The sequence below is a fragment of the Zeus faber genome, assembly GCF_960531495.2.
Source record: "Zeus faber genome assembly, chromosome: 1".
Lineage (NCBI taxonomy): Eukaryota > Metazoa > Chordata > Actinopteri > Zeiformes > Zeidae > Zeus > Zeus faber.
In genome coordinates this window covers 12,109,715-12,127,875 of record NC_137193.1, presented here as the reverse complement: position 1 = coordinate 12,127,875, position 18,161 = coordinate 12,109,715, and the positions used below count along the sequence as shown (strand labels likewise).

Below are 18,161 nucleotides of genomic sequence, written 5' to 3'. Positions count from 1 at the left end.
ACGCACTTCTCGAAACAGCCACGGCAATGTGTGATTTATCAACAACTGATGATAAGCTAAGATATGATAAGATAAGGCGAGATAAGGTAGGATAAGAGATAAGATAAGACAAGATAAGACAAGAGACAAGACAAGACAAGACAAGACAAGACAAGAGACAAGACAAGACAAGACAAGACAAGACAAGACAAGATAAGATAAGATAAGATAAGATAAGATAAGATAAGATAAGATAAGATAAGATAAGATCAGATCAGATCAGATCAGATATGTCTGAAGTTCACTGTTGAACTACAGACATTTTTCATGAGAACGTCACTTGGGAACAAATCCCCGATGGAGGAGTAGACGTCCATATCTGGATAACATCTGGAATTGTGACCGGCTGTTCAAAATCACCCTTTAATCCGTCGGACCAAATGACAATAAATAAATAAATAAATAAATAAATAAATAAATAAATAAATAAATAGATAAATAAATAAATAAATAAATGAACAAACGAACAAACAAACACACAAATAAATAGATAAATAAATAGATACATTTAAAATAAATTCAATTAAATAATAACAAATAAAGCAATTACAGGGAAGCTTAATATTTATTAATAATAATAATAATAATAATAATAATAATAATAATAATAATAATAATAATAATGTATTGTTTAAAACTTGGTTTTGAGTGCCTTGTGGCAAGTATTCCAGTTCACTATTCTAACAATATTCATATGCAATATACATTATGACAAATAGTTCTGACGCTCACCACCACTCATGACTCATCTATGGAAGGAATGCTGTCACAATTTACAAGAATGTATAGTAGAATAAATACAAATACAAATGGAAAAAAAGTCAAGGAAATACTACAATTCACAAATAGGGATTAATATTTTTAAACGCCAAATAAAAAAACCCAAATCTCTTTATGTGATTAGACATAATTGTTTATGTTTTGTTTTTTGGGGTTTTTTTTTTTTTTAGCGCAAAAACCTTCAAAGGCGTCAACACGCACTGGAACGGAGTGCGGCTTTGTTTCCGTTGTATCCGTGTTTTGTGACACATCGGGAGGGCGAAGGGGGGGGGGGGGGGCGCGGTCGGAGCGGACGCGCGGAGTGGATCACGGAGCGGAGCGGACCCTCGCCGTGGCGGATCTTGGGAGCGGGGCGGGGTCACCGGCACGGAGGTGACCGCAGCGTTTTAACGGTGTTATTTGCATACTCTTCGTTTCCGCCGACGCCGGCCCCCTGTCCCGACGCTCCCAATAACCCTGCCTGCCGCGGTGAGGGTCCACTCCGCCCCGAGAGCTCCGGTCCGCGCGTCCGCTCCAACCAGCGCCGCCCTCCCGCCGAGCTGAGACGTCACAAAGCGCCCAGAACAAACGCGAAAGGGCGCAAGGCGGCGGGAGGCGCAGCAGGCGGAGGAATGTCAGCAATGAATACAAACGAGCAAAACATATATATTAATTAACCTTTTCAGGATGTGTTTAAGAGTTGTAAGCGATAAAAAGTATTTTTTTTTAAAAACCATATAAATCGTCTATAGATTCTATAGATTCTGCTTTATTTGAGAAATAGTTCGCAGAACACAGGTAATGCACGTATTTGTGGGTGGAGAACTGTATTGCTTTGTCGAAATGCGCTGAATTGTGGGGGGCGCTGGACGCGCACGGGGCGCTGAAGACGACGAGGAGGAACCCGAGGGGGCCTGGGGTGCGGGGGCTGACGCCAAAAAGGGTGCCTTGAGCACGGGCCCGAGTCCTGGGAGCTTTCCTCGGGGATGCAGGGGATGCTTTATGGGATGTGATGGATAAGCAGGGATAGGGGTGTCAGGGGTGACTGACGTGGATAGGGATTTTATAGTAGGACTAGGTTGTAAAGCACGGAGGATAAACTGTAGTTGTGTAGTGTGTGTTATTTATTATTATTATTTTTAATTATTATTATTTTGTTTGTTTGAAGGGTTTCGATTTTGTCTGATCCACACTCCGGGGCAGAAGGTGGCGGTAATGCCCCCGCAAGCTGGGTACCAACCGCCGCCGTAAAACAAGAAGAAGACGACGTAGTAGTCTCCGCAGCCTGCTGTGCAGCGGCGGCGGCGTGAACTAGCGGAACTCCGGTCCGGACAGCGCCGGGGCTCGGATTCATTCACCGGCCGCCCGCGGCGACGCATCGGGCGTAGACCCGAGACCCGCAGACATTATGTGACATCCCGCTCAGAAATGAATTCGTTGTTTATGTTCGCAGCCCGATGTTACTTTTTGTCCATCTGTCTGTAACGCGTACTTCCATCATGCCCGTGGAGGATTTGCGCACCCTGGCGCCCTTCCCCGCCGCACGGCCCCGCCACCGCTTCCATCACTGTCTCCATCTTCATCGGATCTCCAGTTGATCACACGGACAATCTCCTTCCCCTCCAGCCCACATCCCTGGCAATGGCTGTGCCGCCGGGCCAAGGAGCCCCCAAGACCCACCTCGCCGTCGCCGCTTTACTGGCCGTTTTGCTCCTCGCCGCCTCTGCGAGCGGCGATGCCCCGACCGACCGGGCGTCCGACGGTGAACACCACCCGCCGGGTAATAAGACTCATAAAAAGGCTTTCCCCGTCCTCGACTTGAAGTACGAGCACGTCAAGACGCCCTTCGAGATCTCGCTGTGGATCCTGCTCGCCCTGCTCATGAAACTTGGTGAGCGCTGATGTTTTTTTTTTTTCTTAAAGTGCCAATGAGCCGCATCATTTTGTTGAAAGAAAATACATACAAATAAAACCCTTATATTTGCTGCTCCGTAGATGGCACTTAGTAAGAAAACGCCATTCCACTTATTTGCGTTGTGCGTGTGGTTCCTCTGCATGCTGTTGCAATTGTTGGTGGCGGGGTCCGCCACGCGCCAGAAGTGAAACGCAGCCGCAGGCAATGTCATAGAGCAGCGTAGTCGTGGTCCGGAAACTGTCGGCGTGGATGAACAGTCCCAGAAAGAACACCGCCACCCTGTTCAGACGTGCATTCTTTTTTTTCCCGCGAGGCATTTTCGCCGGGGCGGCGGAGCGGGGCGCTTTGTGACGTCATAAAATGCTGTCACGCACGTGCGGGGCGTGACTCTGGGGGAGCTTTCGCGCGGGGCGAGGTCCGCCGCGGTGCGCTGCGGCCCGGGCTCCATTGCTGTGTATCGGCTGCTCCGCACGGGATCCGGGCCGGGTCGAGGCGAGAGACGGCAGGAGCCGATGCTGCGTTCCACGGGAACCTAGAAAGTTGTAATTGGGCTCGATGGGTAGTGATGCAGGGTTTGGGCACAAATTCGTAAAACTGTAATTCAGCGCACTGCTGCCTGCGGCTAAATTTAGGGGTCCCCGTTGTTGTTTTTTTTTCTCTGAATTTTAATTATTATTTGTCTCCTTGGCATTTTTCGGGCCAAAAGTGTCTGGCCCACGGCAACCGCAGTACGCACAGAACATGGGTGAGGCCTCGTTGGAACCGGGACCTTCTTGGACGTCTTGCCGTTCAAGTTTGATCAATATCGGAGTGCATCTGGAGCAGAAGTGGGGAAAAACTCGCAAATGATCCGGAAGTTGAAAAGCGTCGGCGCATCTTGATTAGTTGGAAGAGCGAGGCGCTTTGTGTCCTCATCAGCTGAAGTTATGTCAGTCCAATCATCGTCTTATCGGAAGTCACTCGCATGCAGCAACTTGTGTCTTGTCGACTGCACCGCGAGAGGCAACCTGGGCCAATGCTGCATTTGGGGGGAAACTCAGAAAACTGTAATCAGTCACAGAATGCCGTTTTCATGACGCAGGAAGTTCTAAGAACCTTTGGGGTTTGTCCCTTTCTTTTGTGTTGATTCACGGAACCTCAGAAACCTGTAATGCGTACCCAACGCGACTAAACTGGACCCCGTGTATCGCTGTCTGCAGCTGTATTTTATCATTATTATTACTATTGTGATATCAAGATGTGGTTACAAAAAGGGGACGGTCACTCAGGCTAGCACAGGCCATGGTCATCTGATTTTATTTAATCAAATCACCACAGGGGGGTGACCACAATGTACAGTCCTTCATCAGTGTCCCTCTCTCTCTGCTAGAAATAGAATCACATTTCCAAGGATCAGTGTGTAATTAGAGCCGTGTGCATGCAAGGCACGGCGTTGTAAACAGTTGTGTGTCATTGAGGATATCACGGATCACCCTGGAGATGGTCCTACTTCTCTCCTATGACCCGTCTATGCCAGGATTTCACCCATGACACGTTTCCAGCATATTAGCTGACATCCGTGGTATTTTGCTGAGTGTTCACGTACAGGAACAGGAGTCTGTGGCATGACGATATCTGAGGCAATATCCCACTTTCTCAGAAAAGTATCGCGAGTTCCAGCTCATCATCCCTGAGTTTTCATCGATCTCAAGATTCAAGAGGTTTATTGGTCACATACATATACATATGTTCATACATAAATGCTCACACTAAATCATTTCACTGCATATATTATATGCAGTGAAATGTCTTTGCAGCGCACCCAGAGATTATGCACAGTAGTTACTAAACCGAATATAATAGCTAACCTAATTCCTACCTAGCAACTAACTGAAACTAACTGATTCATAAAACATAATGCAGTTAGTGAATAGAATAATATGAATACAATAAAAATAAAATAAGACTCAAAAAGATAATACAAAGTGGGGGGAAAAAAATAGAAGGGAATAGAGTTATGTAGTACATGGGATAGGCTATTTGTATATACAGATATGTGCATGTGAATAAAGTTGAGTATGGAGATATACAGTACACAGCAATACAGTAACACCAAACAGAACAGCAATACAGCACAGTATGCAGTAACCCAGAGCGGCGATACAGTATGCAGTACAGTATGCTTCATACAGTACAATAAGGCAGTGTGGCCTATGTGAGTGTCTCAATGAGTGTCTGTTTGTAGGATGTGAATTTTTAACATTCCTGCATAACATTCAAGATTCAAGAGGTTACTTGTCACATACGGTCATACATATATGCAGTGATTACGCACATTTTGGTATTTTTAGAGCTTATTGTGCGTAATCACTGGGTGTGATGACATTTCACCGCATGTATGTATGACCGTATGTATGTGACAAATAACCTCTTGAACTTGAAATGTCTTGACACCCGGTGATTACGCACAATAAGCTCTAAAAATACTAAAAAGAGCTACTGATTAATCATGCACATCTTTGCCGTTCAGATTATAAAGTGAGCCGTTTTCATCTCAAGAGCTCCTCCAACATTGTGACATTTCTCATTTTTCGTGCTCTGAAAAAGTGAAACATTATCTGGTTTGTACGTGACACAATACTTGGTTGCCGGCTGTGAAGGGCAATCTGCTGTCAATGGGAGTTGGCTCTGCAGAGAAGCAGACCGAGACCGGAATGAGCGGTTGCGGGAGCGACCTCCGAGGACTCTGATTGGCTGAGCCGGACGGTCGGCTCCCCCTCGACACTTATCGTACTGTCCAGCTGTTGTTATTCAGCGCTGGGCTGGCTTCCTGCACGGCCTCGATAACAAGAGTTCTCAGTGTGCGCTGACAAGAGTCGGAGGGGAGGGGCCGAGGACGGCACTGTCACATTAAGGAGCGATGTCTGAAATGTGTCAAGGAACCCACTCACGTGCCGTGGCGGAACGAGTTCCGAGGCTCATGTCTTTGTTCCGGAGGAGGGATTTGCATAGCGAGAATAAGAATAAGAGCTGGCTTCTGGCTTGACAGCCCAGGAGCTCAGGATGCAGGATGCAGTCCTGCTCGCCGATGGCAGAACTGCATCCTTTTGTGTCCGTATATCCAAGCGCGACTGTAGTTATCCTCATGCGAATATCGTATTCCGTGGGTACGATATAATCACAATAGGGCGACCGTTTCGAGTGTTAAACGTACTTATTAAACAGCTTGTTTCTACTGCGTACGACAGCGTTCTCAGACCTGACGCGTACAGGTCGGATTTAGAGGGGGGGTCCATCTAAAATGGAGTCTTTGTGCGGGGAGCTGATGTGACGCAGTGATTTATATTTCATGACACGGTCTCGACGAAGCGGCTCTGTGCATGCTGCAGAATCATCCCCCCCTTTTCGGTGTCAGTGCAGATGCAAATGGTTGATAACTGTGTACTTGTACCGTCTGTCCTCCAACCTCCGTAGTCCCCACGCAAACAGTATGCGGTTTGTTTGACCTATAGCACACAAAGAACGTCCAACCTCTATTACCTGTTCCAAAAATTGGCAGGAAGGCCTCATCTTCCTCAGGAAATTCAGAAAAGCTCGGTCGTCCGAGCCTGGAAATGAAATGTTTCATTCTCATTCCACATCGCCTGCCAGTTCTAGCAGCTCAAACCCACTCCACAAAATGGTTAGTGTTCTTGGAAGTCATGTACACAGCCTCCACCAATTAAGTTCCTGAGGGAAAAATGACTTTTATTCTGCCTTCAGTGATGTTAACATTGTTTTATGAAGGTGTTTAGGGCAGGGAATAATCTGAATTATTTTCCTCAACAAAAAAATGTTTTGACACTAATTGCTTTTTTTTTTTTTACCACATTTTCTCAATTAAAACCATAAAGCTTTTGGATGAAATCATCTCTACACAACTTTAAAAAAGGAAATTTCAACCATTAGTTTTAATTTTATACGTTGGTATCGATTGGTATTGAATTCCTCTGAATGTTTCAACACTTGATTTTGTCAATAACATTGGGTCAACGCCATAAAAGTATTGGTTTTCCTTGTCCCGCCCTCGGGATCTTTCTCTGAATTCCTACGTTAATAATTCTGACTCGGGTTTCCCGCAACTGCGTCTCCAGGTTTCCACTTTATTCCCAGAGTGTCCAGCATCGTCCCGGAGAGCTGCCTGCTGATCGTGGTGGGGCTGCTGGTGGGCGGCTTCATGAAGGCCATCGGCGAGAAGGCCCCCGTCCTGGACGACACGCTCTTCTTCCTCTACCTGCTGCCCCCCATCATCCTGGACGCCGGCTACTTCCTGCCTATCCGCCCCTTCACCGAGAACCTGGGCACCATCCTGGTGTTTGCCGTGGTGGGCACGCTGTGGAACGCCTTCTTCATGGGCGGAGTCATGTACGGCATCTGCCAGATCGGGGGCGCCGAGCTGGGCGGCGTGGACCTGCTGTCCTGCCTGCTGTTCGGCTCCATCGTGTCGGCTGTGGACCCCGTGGCCGTGCTGGCCGTGTTCGAGGAGATCCACATCAACGAGCTGCTGCACATCCTGGTGTTCGGGGAGTCGCTGCTCAATGACGCCGTCACTGTGGTGAGCAAGAGCTACACATCTATTATAATAACATTTTTATTATAATAACTGTCAATAGTTAGTAGTAATAATCCTCAGCATCAGCATATTTTCTTACTATAAATAATTCAACTTTTTAGGCGGTACCTTTCAAAAGGTAAGTTACCAAACTTTTTTACAGAGGTTAAAGCATAAAAAGGTTTAGGATGGCATTCAAGTGATTTATAATAATACATTTAAAACATACAAATGTAACGCAATATAATAATAAACACCTGCGGGCAGCAATACACGGGGTCCAGTTTATTTGTTTTGAGTACGTGTTACGGGTGTTTGGTTTCGGTGAAATGCATCACAATTTATAAAAGTCACACACAGCGTGGACTTGCGTCTGGACTAGTCAACATGGAATTACGTCTGTATGTTTCTGTTCTGCCGTGTCTCGTGTGTGTCAATGATGACATGTTTACGTATTCACCGAGGTGAGGTTAAGTGGTCACATTTTTTTTTCGTGAATTACATTTGAATCACATTTTCCATAAGTTGACTTTCGTGGTATTTCTGTGAGTAATTACCATTGCACGGCTTCTATTTTTACGACACTTCGCTGGATCTTGAACGCATTACTTACGTGCACATTCGAGTGGACTCGACTCAACATGGTCACGAGTTTTTGTGGACTATTCATTTTTTCCCGTATTTTTCATAAATCCGGCAAGGTAATGGGGACCACAGAGATAAAATATCAATCGAACAGATCCACAGAAATCTACCAAGTAAAAAGGTACATAAATTTGCGAGTAAAGTTTACGTGCACGTACGCTTGTAAACGCATAGTTTGTCATGTCGAATCACTACAGAGTGACTGAGTCCGCACGCTGGACACGGTGAGAGTGCGTTTCCTGAATCGAATCTCAACATTTATAGAACAAAATATGATGACGTCATAAGGCGTCGTACTGTAAAGCTCATCTTGTTCATTTTGTTTACAAAATAGTTGCATGTGAGGCAGGACCAGCTGAATTTTTGGGTCAAACTTAAACTTTGGGTTAAACTTAAACCACAGGATGCTTGTGACATTCCGGCTTAAACAACACCTTAACCCTGTTCATAGCTTATGTCTTTGTTGTGTTCCAGATACTTTTAGCCAGGTTGGATATATACATTTCTGCTCCATATGTGGATCTGTCTAAAGATAAAAAGAAGAATAGAAGTTCCCAACTGCAAATAATTAAATAAAATAAGTATCAAAACTCCTGATATTTGTCAGTGATACCACGTTCTGTACCGGCTGCGTACTTCACAGGCTGTTATGAGCAACAAGGACCTTCGCTGGCACACAGGGTGCTGCAGGACCTTGTACCTTGTGCTGACCTTGTTTGTACGCTTCCATTTGCAATTTTATTTTAACTGGTGGTTTCCATTCCCATTTGCACTTTATGCGATTTGTCTCTTGTCGTTTGATTTCTCGGGCTTTCCTCCAAATGTGTTTTCGATTCAAACCCGTAATCGAGACCGTCGGTCCTCTCCTTTAATAGACTTAATAGTTTGTGGACAACACCCATTACCGGTTTCCATTTGAACAAATTTGTAGGGGAAGTTGTAAGACCATTAGCTCTCAAATGGCAAGTTGGCAGTCTGGATGTGCGCTTGTGGGCTGTTAAAATATGGAGTGTGAGGTTTTTATGAGCCCCACCCGCCGTACAAAATCACCAACATCACGGAAACGTGACAATTCCTGTTCTACATCCATATAAACAAAGATGCCACAAATGTGGTATATATATACAGAGAGATCCACTGCTTTGCTGTCAGAATTTGGTCTTGAATGTCAGAGGCTTAATAAATGTCGGTGTAGATGCGTTTCCATCAATACTAATATCGTATTCATTTGAATAGCGAGCCAGACTGGTGGACGGCATGTGGAACCGGATGGTGGAGCCTGCTTGGCTCTTTATTTGGTCAAATTACACAGAAGACGGTTTCTGTTCACAGCACTGTCTCTTCATTTCAGTTCAAGTGTGTTAAAATATATGTTGGGAATAGAAATAGATATTTGAGGATGCGGTTTCCTTCAAGAAACTGGCACGTACAGAGAGGGTGTCGAGAGGATTCAAACCTGGGTCGCTGCAGCCGTTTTGCCTTATATGGTCTGCACGCTGATCTGGTTGAGCCCCCGGGACGCCCTAAAATTTCAGCACTTATTTTCGTCTTTTGGAATGAATAAAAAATGTTGTCAGCCCATCCCCAGATTGAATCGTTGGGTGCGCTGCAGCTTCCATAACCCCGCCCGTCTCCCCCGCCTGCAGGTCCTGTACCACCTGTTCAAGGAGTTTGCCCAGGTGGGCTCCGTGACGGTGGGCGACGCCTTCCTGGGCGTGGTGTGCTTCTTCGTGGTGTCGCTGGGCGGCATCCTGGTCGGGGCCATCTACGGCGTCCTGGGCGCCTTCACGTCCCGCTTCACCTCGCACACCCGCGTCATCGAGCCCCTCTTCGTGTTCCTCTACAGCTTCATGGCTTACCTCTCCGCCGAGGTCTTCCACCTGTCTGGGATCATGTCGTGAGTAAAGTCTTATCCGAGGACCGCGGAGCGGGTGTTTCAACATCTGTCAACGGTTGTTCAAATCCACGTCCGTGTGTGGCGCAGTCTTTAAAACGGGGAAACCCAAACATTTTTCTCTGGATTCCAAGATTAAGTGTAGCAAAAAAACAAATCGTGAAGTCTATAACCCTGTCCCGAATGAGCTTCTACACACAATCAAACTATCTTATGATTATTGTTACGACCGTAGTTTCTTTGACGGGCCAAAATGACGATGTTCAACGCTGTTTTTGGTTTGTGTTCCTCAAATTTGAAGAAGGATTTCCCCGTGACGGCACGCCGCATTTTTTAATGTCCCCGTCCCGCCTCCGTCAACAGCTTAATTTCGTGCGGGGTGATGATGCGCCCGTACGTCGAGGCCAACATATCCCATAAATCCTACACCACCATCAAGTACTTCCTGAAGATGTGGAGCAACATCAGCGAGACGCTCATCTTCATCTTCCTGGGCGTGTCCACGGTGGCGGGCAAACACCACTGGAACTGGGCCTTCGTGGGCGGAACGCTGGTCATGTGCCTGGTGTCGAGGGTCATGGGTCTGTACAAGCATGGATATTATCTTGCATGCAGTATGTTACTGTCCACCGTTTGGCATAATTCTTTCTCATCATGTCGGAACTCATTGTTTAATATAAAATATAAGAAAAGGGATAAGATGGCTCTTTATTCATTGTGTGTGTGTGTGTGTGTGTGTGTGTGTGTGTGTGTGTGTGTGTGTGTGTGTGTGTGTGTGTGTGTGTGTGTGTGTGTGTGTGTGTGTGTGTGTGTGTGTGTGTGTGTGTGTCTTTCCATGTTCTAGGAGTGGTGGGCCTCACGTACATCATAAATAAATTCCGCATCGTGAAGTTGACCAAAAAGGACCAGTTCATCGTGGCGTACGGTGGCCTGCGCGGTGCCATCGCCTACTCGCTGGGCTTCCTGCTTCCCAAACAGAAGAAGAACACCATGTTCCTCACGGCCATCATCACGGTCATCTACTTCACCGTCTTCGTTCAGGTGAGACTCTTGAGGGAGAGATGATCACAGTGTGCAGAAGATCAGGGCTGAGCCCCTGAAAGTCCACGAGTCGAATCAGGCAGTTGACTGATTCTTCTCGTCAAGCAGTGTTTGTTTGTTTTTTGTCAGTCAGTGTGCATAACAATAACAGGATAAAACAGATAGAAGCTTCCAAAATGCACAGGGATAACATTCAATGAGGAATAATGAATAAAGGGAATCATAAATATATTTTTACGTGTCTTCGAGTCCGGACACGAACACATATCTCTCCAAGCGACTTGATTTCCATGCTCTGTTCCTCCAAATTAAACATAGGGATGGGTGTCTTTTAAGGTTTTAACGGTACTCCTGTGCTTACCGATAATGCTTATCGATCCGGTACTTCATCGGTTCTTAAAAATTCTTAAAATTAAGAAAAAAACGAAAACAAGTTAAGAGCAGATTAAGAAATGAAGACCGCATTATTTTCTGCGCATTACGCATGGAGAGGGGGCGGACGGGGCGCAGTCTGCGCGGACGTCTCCTGGTGTGTGCGTGAGAGGCAGGCAGAGGGAGCCGGCCCCGCCCTCCCCTCGCACATGTCTCCATATCTCCGGTGATGGAGCGGGAGAGAGAAGAGAGGTCTCCTCTGATAACGGCGAAAATGCTTCTTAGTGGAATATCTTAATCTTATTGCAAGTATTAACGGGTTATACAGCCTAAATAAATAGAAAATCTATCTCCAATACCGTTAGCAGTACCGGAAACATCGGAGCTCATCGATACTACGGTCTTCAATGACCTGGCCCCGGGGGCCTGTTTAATACGGGATCTGTACTAAACCCAGGCCGAGCAATTGCTCATGCCCCGTCCCTCCGATACACCCCTGTACCGAATAGTCGAATATTCGCATTGAATGGCCGAATCCGATTCAACCGACTCACTTCTGAGTCGGGTACAGCCCTACAGTAGATGAAGGTGAGAAATCAACTTGATTCAAATGTAAAGGAAATCAAGGAAAAGAGCTGGCGTTTGTTTCCCCTCCACCGTTTGCACGCCAAACAACCCCCTCACTGGTATTTCCAGTACGCTGAAAGTCCAGTGTCAATCCAGAATGAGGGCTCGGGCTTGGGGGCCGATTTTCGGGGTCCAAGGTGTGTTTATAGGACGGATGTTTAGGTTCTGGGTTTACGTTGAGGGCGGATCACTGGAATGACTTCCTTCCTCAGGGAATGACAATCAGGCCTCTGGTGGAGCTGTTGGCGGTCAAAAAGAAGAAGGAAAGCAAGCGATCCATCAATGAGGAGATTCACACGCAGGTAGGCGGACTCCTCAAATGGCACGAATAGGTCCTGTGCGTGCGTGCGATTGTGTATTCCGTGTGAATAGCCAATAACTGACAAGAAATCAGAAAGCGGTGTTCATTCAAAGCTGCCTTTTTCTGCTAAGGAAATAGAATCGGAAGACTCCCCGTAATGTGAAGGGTCCTTCTTAGACCCACGACGTTGTTGAAGCCACACCGTGATGGTCTTTTCCGGCGCACCGTGGGTTTGACTTTGTTTGATTAAATTTTGGGGATAATGAGGTCATACGTAGATCTTGGTTTTCCTTTTTAGTTCCTGGACAATCTGCTGACGGGAATTGAAGACGTCTGCGGTCACTACGGGCATCACCACTGGAAAGACAAGTATGTTTCTTTTTTCATCCAGTTATATTTTACTTTTTCCTCGCCACTACTTCTCTCCTGTAAACACTTTGAGAGGCTTTTGTTTATGCACCGCGAGCTGTTAACGCTGTTCAGCTGACGATGGCGCGATAAGGTGATACTTCCTCTGGCGCCCCGCAGGCTCAGTCGCTTCAACAAGACGTACGTGAAGAAGTGGTTGATCGCCGGGGATCGCTCCTCCGAGCCGCAGCTCATCTCCTTCTACAACAAGCTGGAGATGAAGCAGGCCATCATGCTGGTGGAGAGCGGCAGCTCGGCCAAGCTGCCCGGCCTCTCCATGCAGTAAGCACAGCACTTTGAAAAGAACGTGTTTTTTTTGTTTTGTTTTGTTTTTTATGGTTCCCTGTAGGGAAAACGAGGCTCGGATGAGGTTTTGTCAGTGTCAGAATTGTTGATTGTTTGTCATTAAAAATGGGACCATGAACAGATTTCACTCGCCTTTTGATAGATGTAGGACTTAAGTGGATCGCGCAGAATGAGGGTGAAACATTATACGTTATATGTAATTGTAATTCCAACGGTGGAGGTTGACGACGCGTGTCTTTTCAGGAACATCCAGCCTAAAGTAGAGTCCAAGGGACGAGTCCTCCCCAGGATATCGAAGGGCCGAGAGGAGGAGATCCGGAAGATCCTCCGGGCGAACCTGCAGAGGACGCGACAGCGGGTGAGGAGAGCGGATCTGAAGGAAACGTGTCCGATGCCGACTGAATGTGTTCAATGGCTGCTGCAGCCGCCGATGGAGACGCACCGAGACCGTCGCTCGGTACCAACGATCTTTGTAGGCTTTTATTGGACCACTGAACACATGGTTACTGTCGCAGGGGATGACAGGAAATGATGGTCAACAAAGGTCCCAAGAATTCGTTTGTCTTCCCTTTTTCATAAAACATCAAAGCGTATGTTGTATCCATTAAGTCCATTTGTTCTCAGTGTAATAAATAACTTTTGTATCGTAAACAAACCAGACAATTGCTGGAAAACCGAGGAAGAAAAAAGGACAAACTAGGAGAGGTATATAAATATAATAAGAATTATTATTATCATAAATATAGCTGCAGGCAGCTGCAGTTTAGTCGTGTTTGGTGCGTGTTACAGTTTTCCGGGTTCTCTGAAAGGTAGCACCATTTTCCTGAATTTGCACTGAACGCCTCATCGGCACACCCGGTCTTTCGTCTCCTGGTTGCTCGTCTCGCGGAGCAACCACTATGCGGTCTACACAGCGCAACCCGCCTGTCCATGTTTGCCTGTAAACCATAACTTCTCATTGTTATAACTCAGTGTTGTCTGTGGAAATAGAGTTGCACTCTCAAGTGGAAATGTGACCGTTTGATGCTGTGCGGGGAAACAATGACAGAGTGACGTAATGACGCTGTGACTGCTTTCTCTGATTATTTATAGTTTTCCGGGTCCCAGTTTTCTGATGTGTTCCAAGTCTATGAAATGCATCATGGGCTCCTAAAATGTCATCGTTTTTTTCACTGATTCCTGCTCCAAATGTAGATCGATATATGGATCGTAGGCTAGACACTTTTGGCGTCAAGCGTTAAATGTCAAGGAGAATAGTAACAATAAATATAGCTGCAATACACGGGGTCCATTATCGACACCGATTACAAATTTTCGAGTTCCCACGGAACCGTAGCATCATTTTGTGCTGTCGCCCGTCTTTACATCAGCATTACGTATAAAACTAGTTTAATTTTCAGAGTTTACAACGAACGCAGCATCGGCTCACGCAGTTTGGAACGACGCTGGAGTCTACACCACGCACTAGGGATGTAACGGTTTTAACGTTTTTAAGGTATACCACGGTATCATGCAACAACGGTTCTGAACTGAAGCCTTTCCCTGTAATACCGCGCCCGCGGTTTAGGTTTATGTTGCTCGAAGAAAATGGAAGATGTCAACTTTAAATCACCCTCACCTCAGCGTCCTACGACGCGGTGCTTCACGTTACTTGCGCACGCATGGGAGCGAGTGTAAACGATCATGGTGGAACGGGGCTTCGGGAAATGGCTCATTGGATGGATTATTACAGCGTTTGGCCGTCTGCTACCGTGCGGCGGCAGCATAAGGTGAAGTGAATTAAAGTTCACGTCTTTAATTTCACAGATAAGTTGTATATTGGTATACTGTATATTCCCGTATTTTGCCTCTCCTGTGAATTTGAAAGCCCTTGACAAGCGCCTCCCCGTGCTGCGCCGCGTCAGTTGCCTAACCATGTTTTGTTTTTTTTCTTTAATATCAACTATTTATTAATTGAATCTACAGAAAACAAAGGGGGAAATTAATACCATGAAATACCGTATAGCACGTTATTTTTGGTAGATACCGTACTCTTACATTTCATCCCGTTACATCCCTACTGCGCACAATGTGAATGGACGTTCGGAGCGACAACCTGCACATTTAAATCAAATTGATGATGATGAGGATGATGATGTCACAAAGCGTCTTAACTCCACAAACTCATCTCGCTCCATTTCCAGACCGGAAGTTTTCCAACTTTGGTGTGTCGGTGATGCGCGAATGTTTGGCTACTTTCGTGGGTTTTTCACTAATTCCTGATCCATATGTAGATCGATTTAGATTGCTTAAATTCCCAACAATGACGATAGGGGTCCAGCCGGTCTGCATCCCTAAGTATTATTATTATTATTATTATTATTATTATTATTATCATCAGCCAAATCTCTTTCCTAAAAGCTTCTTACCTCAGTTACAGGCTCTGGTTTGCCAAACTCGTGTTGTTGCAGCTCGACACTAACCTCACGCCTGAATGTCTTTGTCTCCTCAGCTGCGTTCCTACAGCAGACACGACCTGTTGATGGACCCGTTCGAGGACCACCTGAGCGAGATCCGCTTCAGGAAGCAGAGGGTGGAGATGGAGAGGAGGGTGGGTGTTCCCTCGTTCAGTAGCTTTGAGCTATTTCAACGGAGGATTAAACTACATGTGTGTGTCTCACGGATAAACTAGGACAAGATTAAAGAAAACTCAGTCAAACAACTAGTCTGACTGTTTATTTATTGCCTGAAACCTCAAATGTAAAAATTTGAGAGTTCTTGTTTGCAATGTCCATCCAAAAAGTTGCTCCACCATAATTCAAAGGGTTTTGGAAGATGTAACAAGCTTCCCTCATTTATTTTTATTATTATTTATTTATATCTATCTGTCTATTTATTTTAATTTCATTTTATATGTATTTATTTGTTTGTTTTTGTATTTTATTTTAATTGTAATTGTATTATTATATACATTTTTTTACCTCAAATGTAATTTTGACCTTGTATTTTATAGTGTTGTGAAACGTACTGATGCAGCTTTGTGCTTCACTCAGATGAGTCACTACCTGACGGTTCCTGCAAACCAGGAGGAAACTCCCCCAGTGAGAAGAGTCCGCTTCGAGTCAGGTGATTAGACACACTTTTTGTTTTCATCTCTCCAAGTGCTTTGACGATATATTATGAGCTGAACAAGTGAAACTGGGAAACACAAAAAAAGAAAAAATACCCAAATTAGTTTCTCTGGAGTTTGGATTTTTTTTGTGAGGAATTAAAAATGCCAAATTAAAAGAATAGGAATTGTAATGTTTCACAGTTTTCACATAGAGGGGGACTCCTCCAGGCCAGAGGGGGACTCCTCCAGGCCTTCGACTGAGGCTTGTCCCCCGGTGCCAGTGCCGTTCCCGAGCTAGTCGCAGTCAAAACAATATCATAGAATCAACTCTCAAACCACTGCACCAAATGAAGATTTGAAGTACCACATATTTTTCCCTAAATAAAAGCTATTGGAAAAATAAATCACAGCGTATACTCTGTCTGGAGCGCTTGGAAACCCCGTTCCAGGTGTGGCAGCCCTGTGTGATATGTATATCGTGCATTTTAGTATCGTCACTTCAATTTATAAAAAAAATAAATAAAAAACCTATTTCAAAAAAACTTATCAAATAAACAGCACTGTAGCTGAATGCATTGTTTGTACGTCGCACATTTCCACGTGGCAGAGCCTCGGTTCTGACGTTCTCCCGTTCGATCCCTCGTCCAACAGATCGCCAGGACTACACGTCCAGAGACCGCTCCAGCAGGGACTGCGGCGACGACCACGCCCTTCGGCAAAGCCCCGTTTCCGTGGACAGCATGAACCTGCTGGATGAATCGTCGCTCCCGCGGCCCCCGCAGAGGAAGCGGCAGGGGCCCCGCCCCGACCCGGAGCGGAGGTTTAACCCGCGGGAGGGCCAGGACGAAGAAGAGCAAGAGACGCTGAAACAGCTGCGGCGTCTCAGCGACCCCGGTCCCAATTAGAAGCAGGGCGGCGGGCCAAGAAGCGGAGGAGGATTCCTGGCCTGGGAAATGTCTCGTCTGGTTATTCGTTTTATTCAATAAATGGAGAAACTGCGGCCTGGGACTCAAATCACAAGAAAGCCACTTAATTCCTCTTTATTAAGATGGTGTTCTTGGGGTTTTTTTTCTGGGTTTTTTTCTACTAAAATTATTTTCCCTTGTTTTCATTCATGCATTCATGCAAAAGCTAATATTTTATTGTATATGATGAATGTGTCAAAAATAGCTTTGCCATGAGTTATATGAATTATCCTCCGGCCTCCTATGAAACAAAAAGAGTTGTCTGGCAGCAATACGGATCTATATAAAGGTACCGTGCTGAATAGTACTTTCATGTAATTCAACGATATTTGTTCAAGTCTTCTGAGGGTTTTCTGCGCCCAGCACATGAGAAACCAGCGACCGGCGAGGTTCAAACAGCACAAGAGCGTCCAACAAGCCGGGGTCCAAGACTTGCGTGGGAGCGGGGCGGGGCAACCTATTTCCTTCATTTCAGTCCAGTCCGCTCACGGGCGTTGCCATTCGATTACGAACGGACCAGTAAACGAGCCCTGCACACGTGGAATGTTTACGCACCAAACCTCTGCATTGACGTTGAACTTTGGTTCTCTCAGGGACTACAGCATGTGAACGGAAAACCCTCTGCAGAAAGGAACCCGAGGTGCCCCGCCCCCCCCAACGGCGTCTATTTTGTCACACGCGCCCGCTCGCATCTCGCCTACGGTTCTTGCACTGAACAGTGCGGAACACATGTGAGCGTCACTATCGTGCCTGAAAATATCAAGTGTCCGTTGAGTGTTCACCGTGAACGTTACGGCTGGAAAAGATCCAGACGCATCCTGCCTTCCCACAGTGTTCCATATGCCTGCTCTTCAGCTGCCTGCAGATATTTGCCTTGATATGTATTGGGGTTTTGTGTGTGTGTGTGTGTGTGTGCGCGTGTGTGTCTGTGTCAAGCCAAAGCAATTTTTATATGAAGATAAGTGAATATTCAATTGAGCTCGATGAGAATATATTTGTTAATTGAGGAAGATCTTTAATTTATGTACCTGAAATAAAGACTGCCACTATATATCTTAAGCAGTACTGTGCAAAGCTTTTGATTTCGGTAACTTGGAATTAAACCTCCCCCTTTTTTTTTTTTCAAGAATATGCAACCAGTTTTGTCAACATGTAATCGCTCCTGCTGTGATTTTCCGTGGAAGCGTGAATAATAGGGAGTTGGGCGTCCCCGGCATGCCAACCGGCG

At 45.9% G+C, this 18,161-nt stretch overlaps 1 protein-coding gene across 1 annotated transcript; it reads left to right on the top strand.

Annotated features, from left to right (window-relative positions):
- The first annotated feature begins 2,105 nt into the window (after positions 1-2,105).
- On the top strand, positions 2,106-17,986 carry slc9a1b (solute carrier family 9 member A1b). Its single transcript, XM_080001802.1, has 12 exons — positions 2,106-2,689; positions 6,826-7,286; positions 9,575-9,825; positions 10,186-10,403; positions 10,667-10,863; positions 12,075-12,164; positions 12,462-12,532; positions 12,692-12,853; positions 13,121-13,235; positions 15,369-15,467; positions 15,910-15,982; positions 16,620-17,986. Exons 1-12 carry the CDS (start codon positions 2,440-2,442, stop codon positions 16,871-16,873), a joined length of 2,241 nt encoding a protein of 746 aa, XP_079857928.1. The 5' UTR covers positions 2,106-2,439; the 3' UTR covers positions 16,874-17,986.
- Positions 17,987-18,161: the final 175 nt, after the last annotated feature.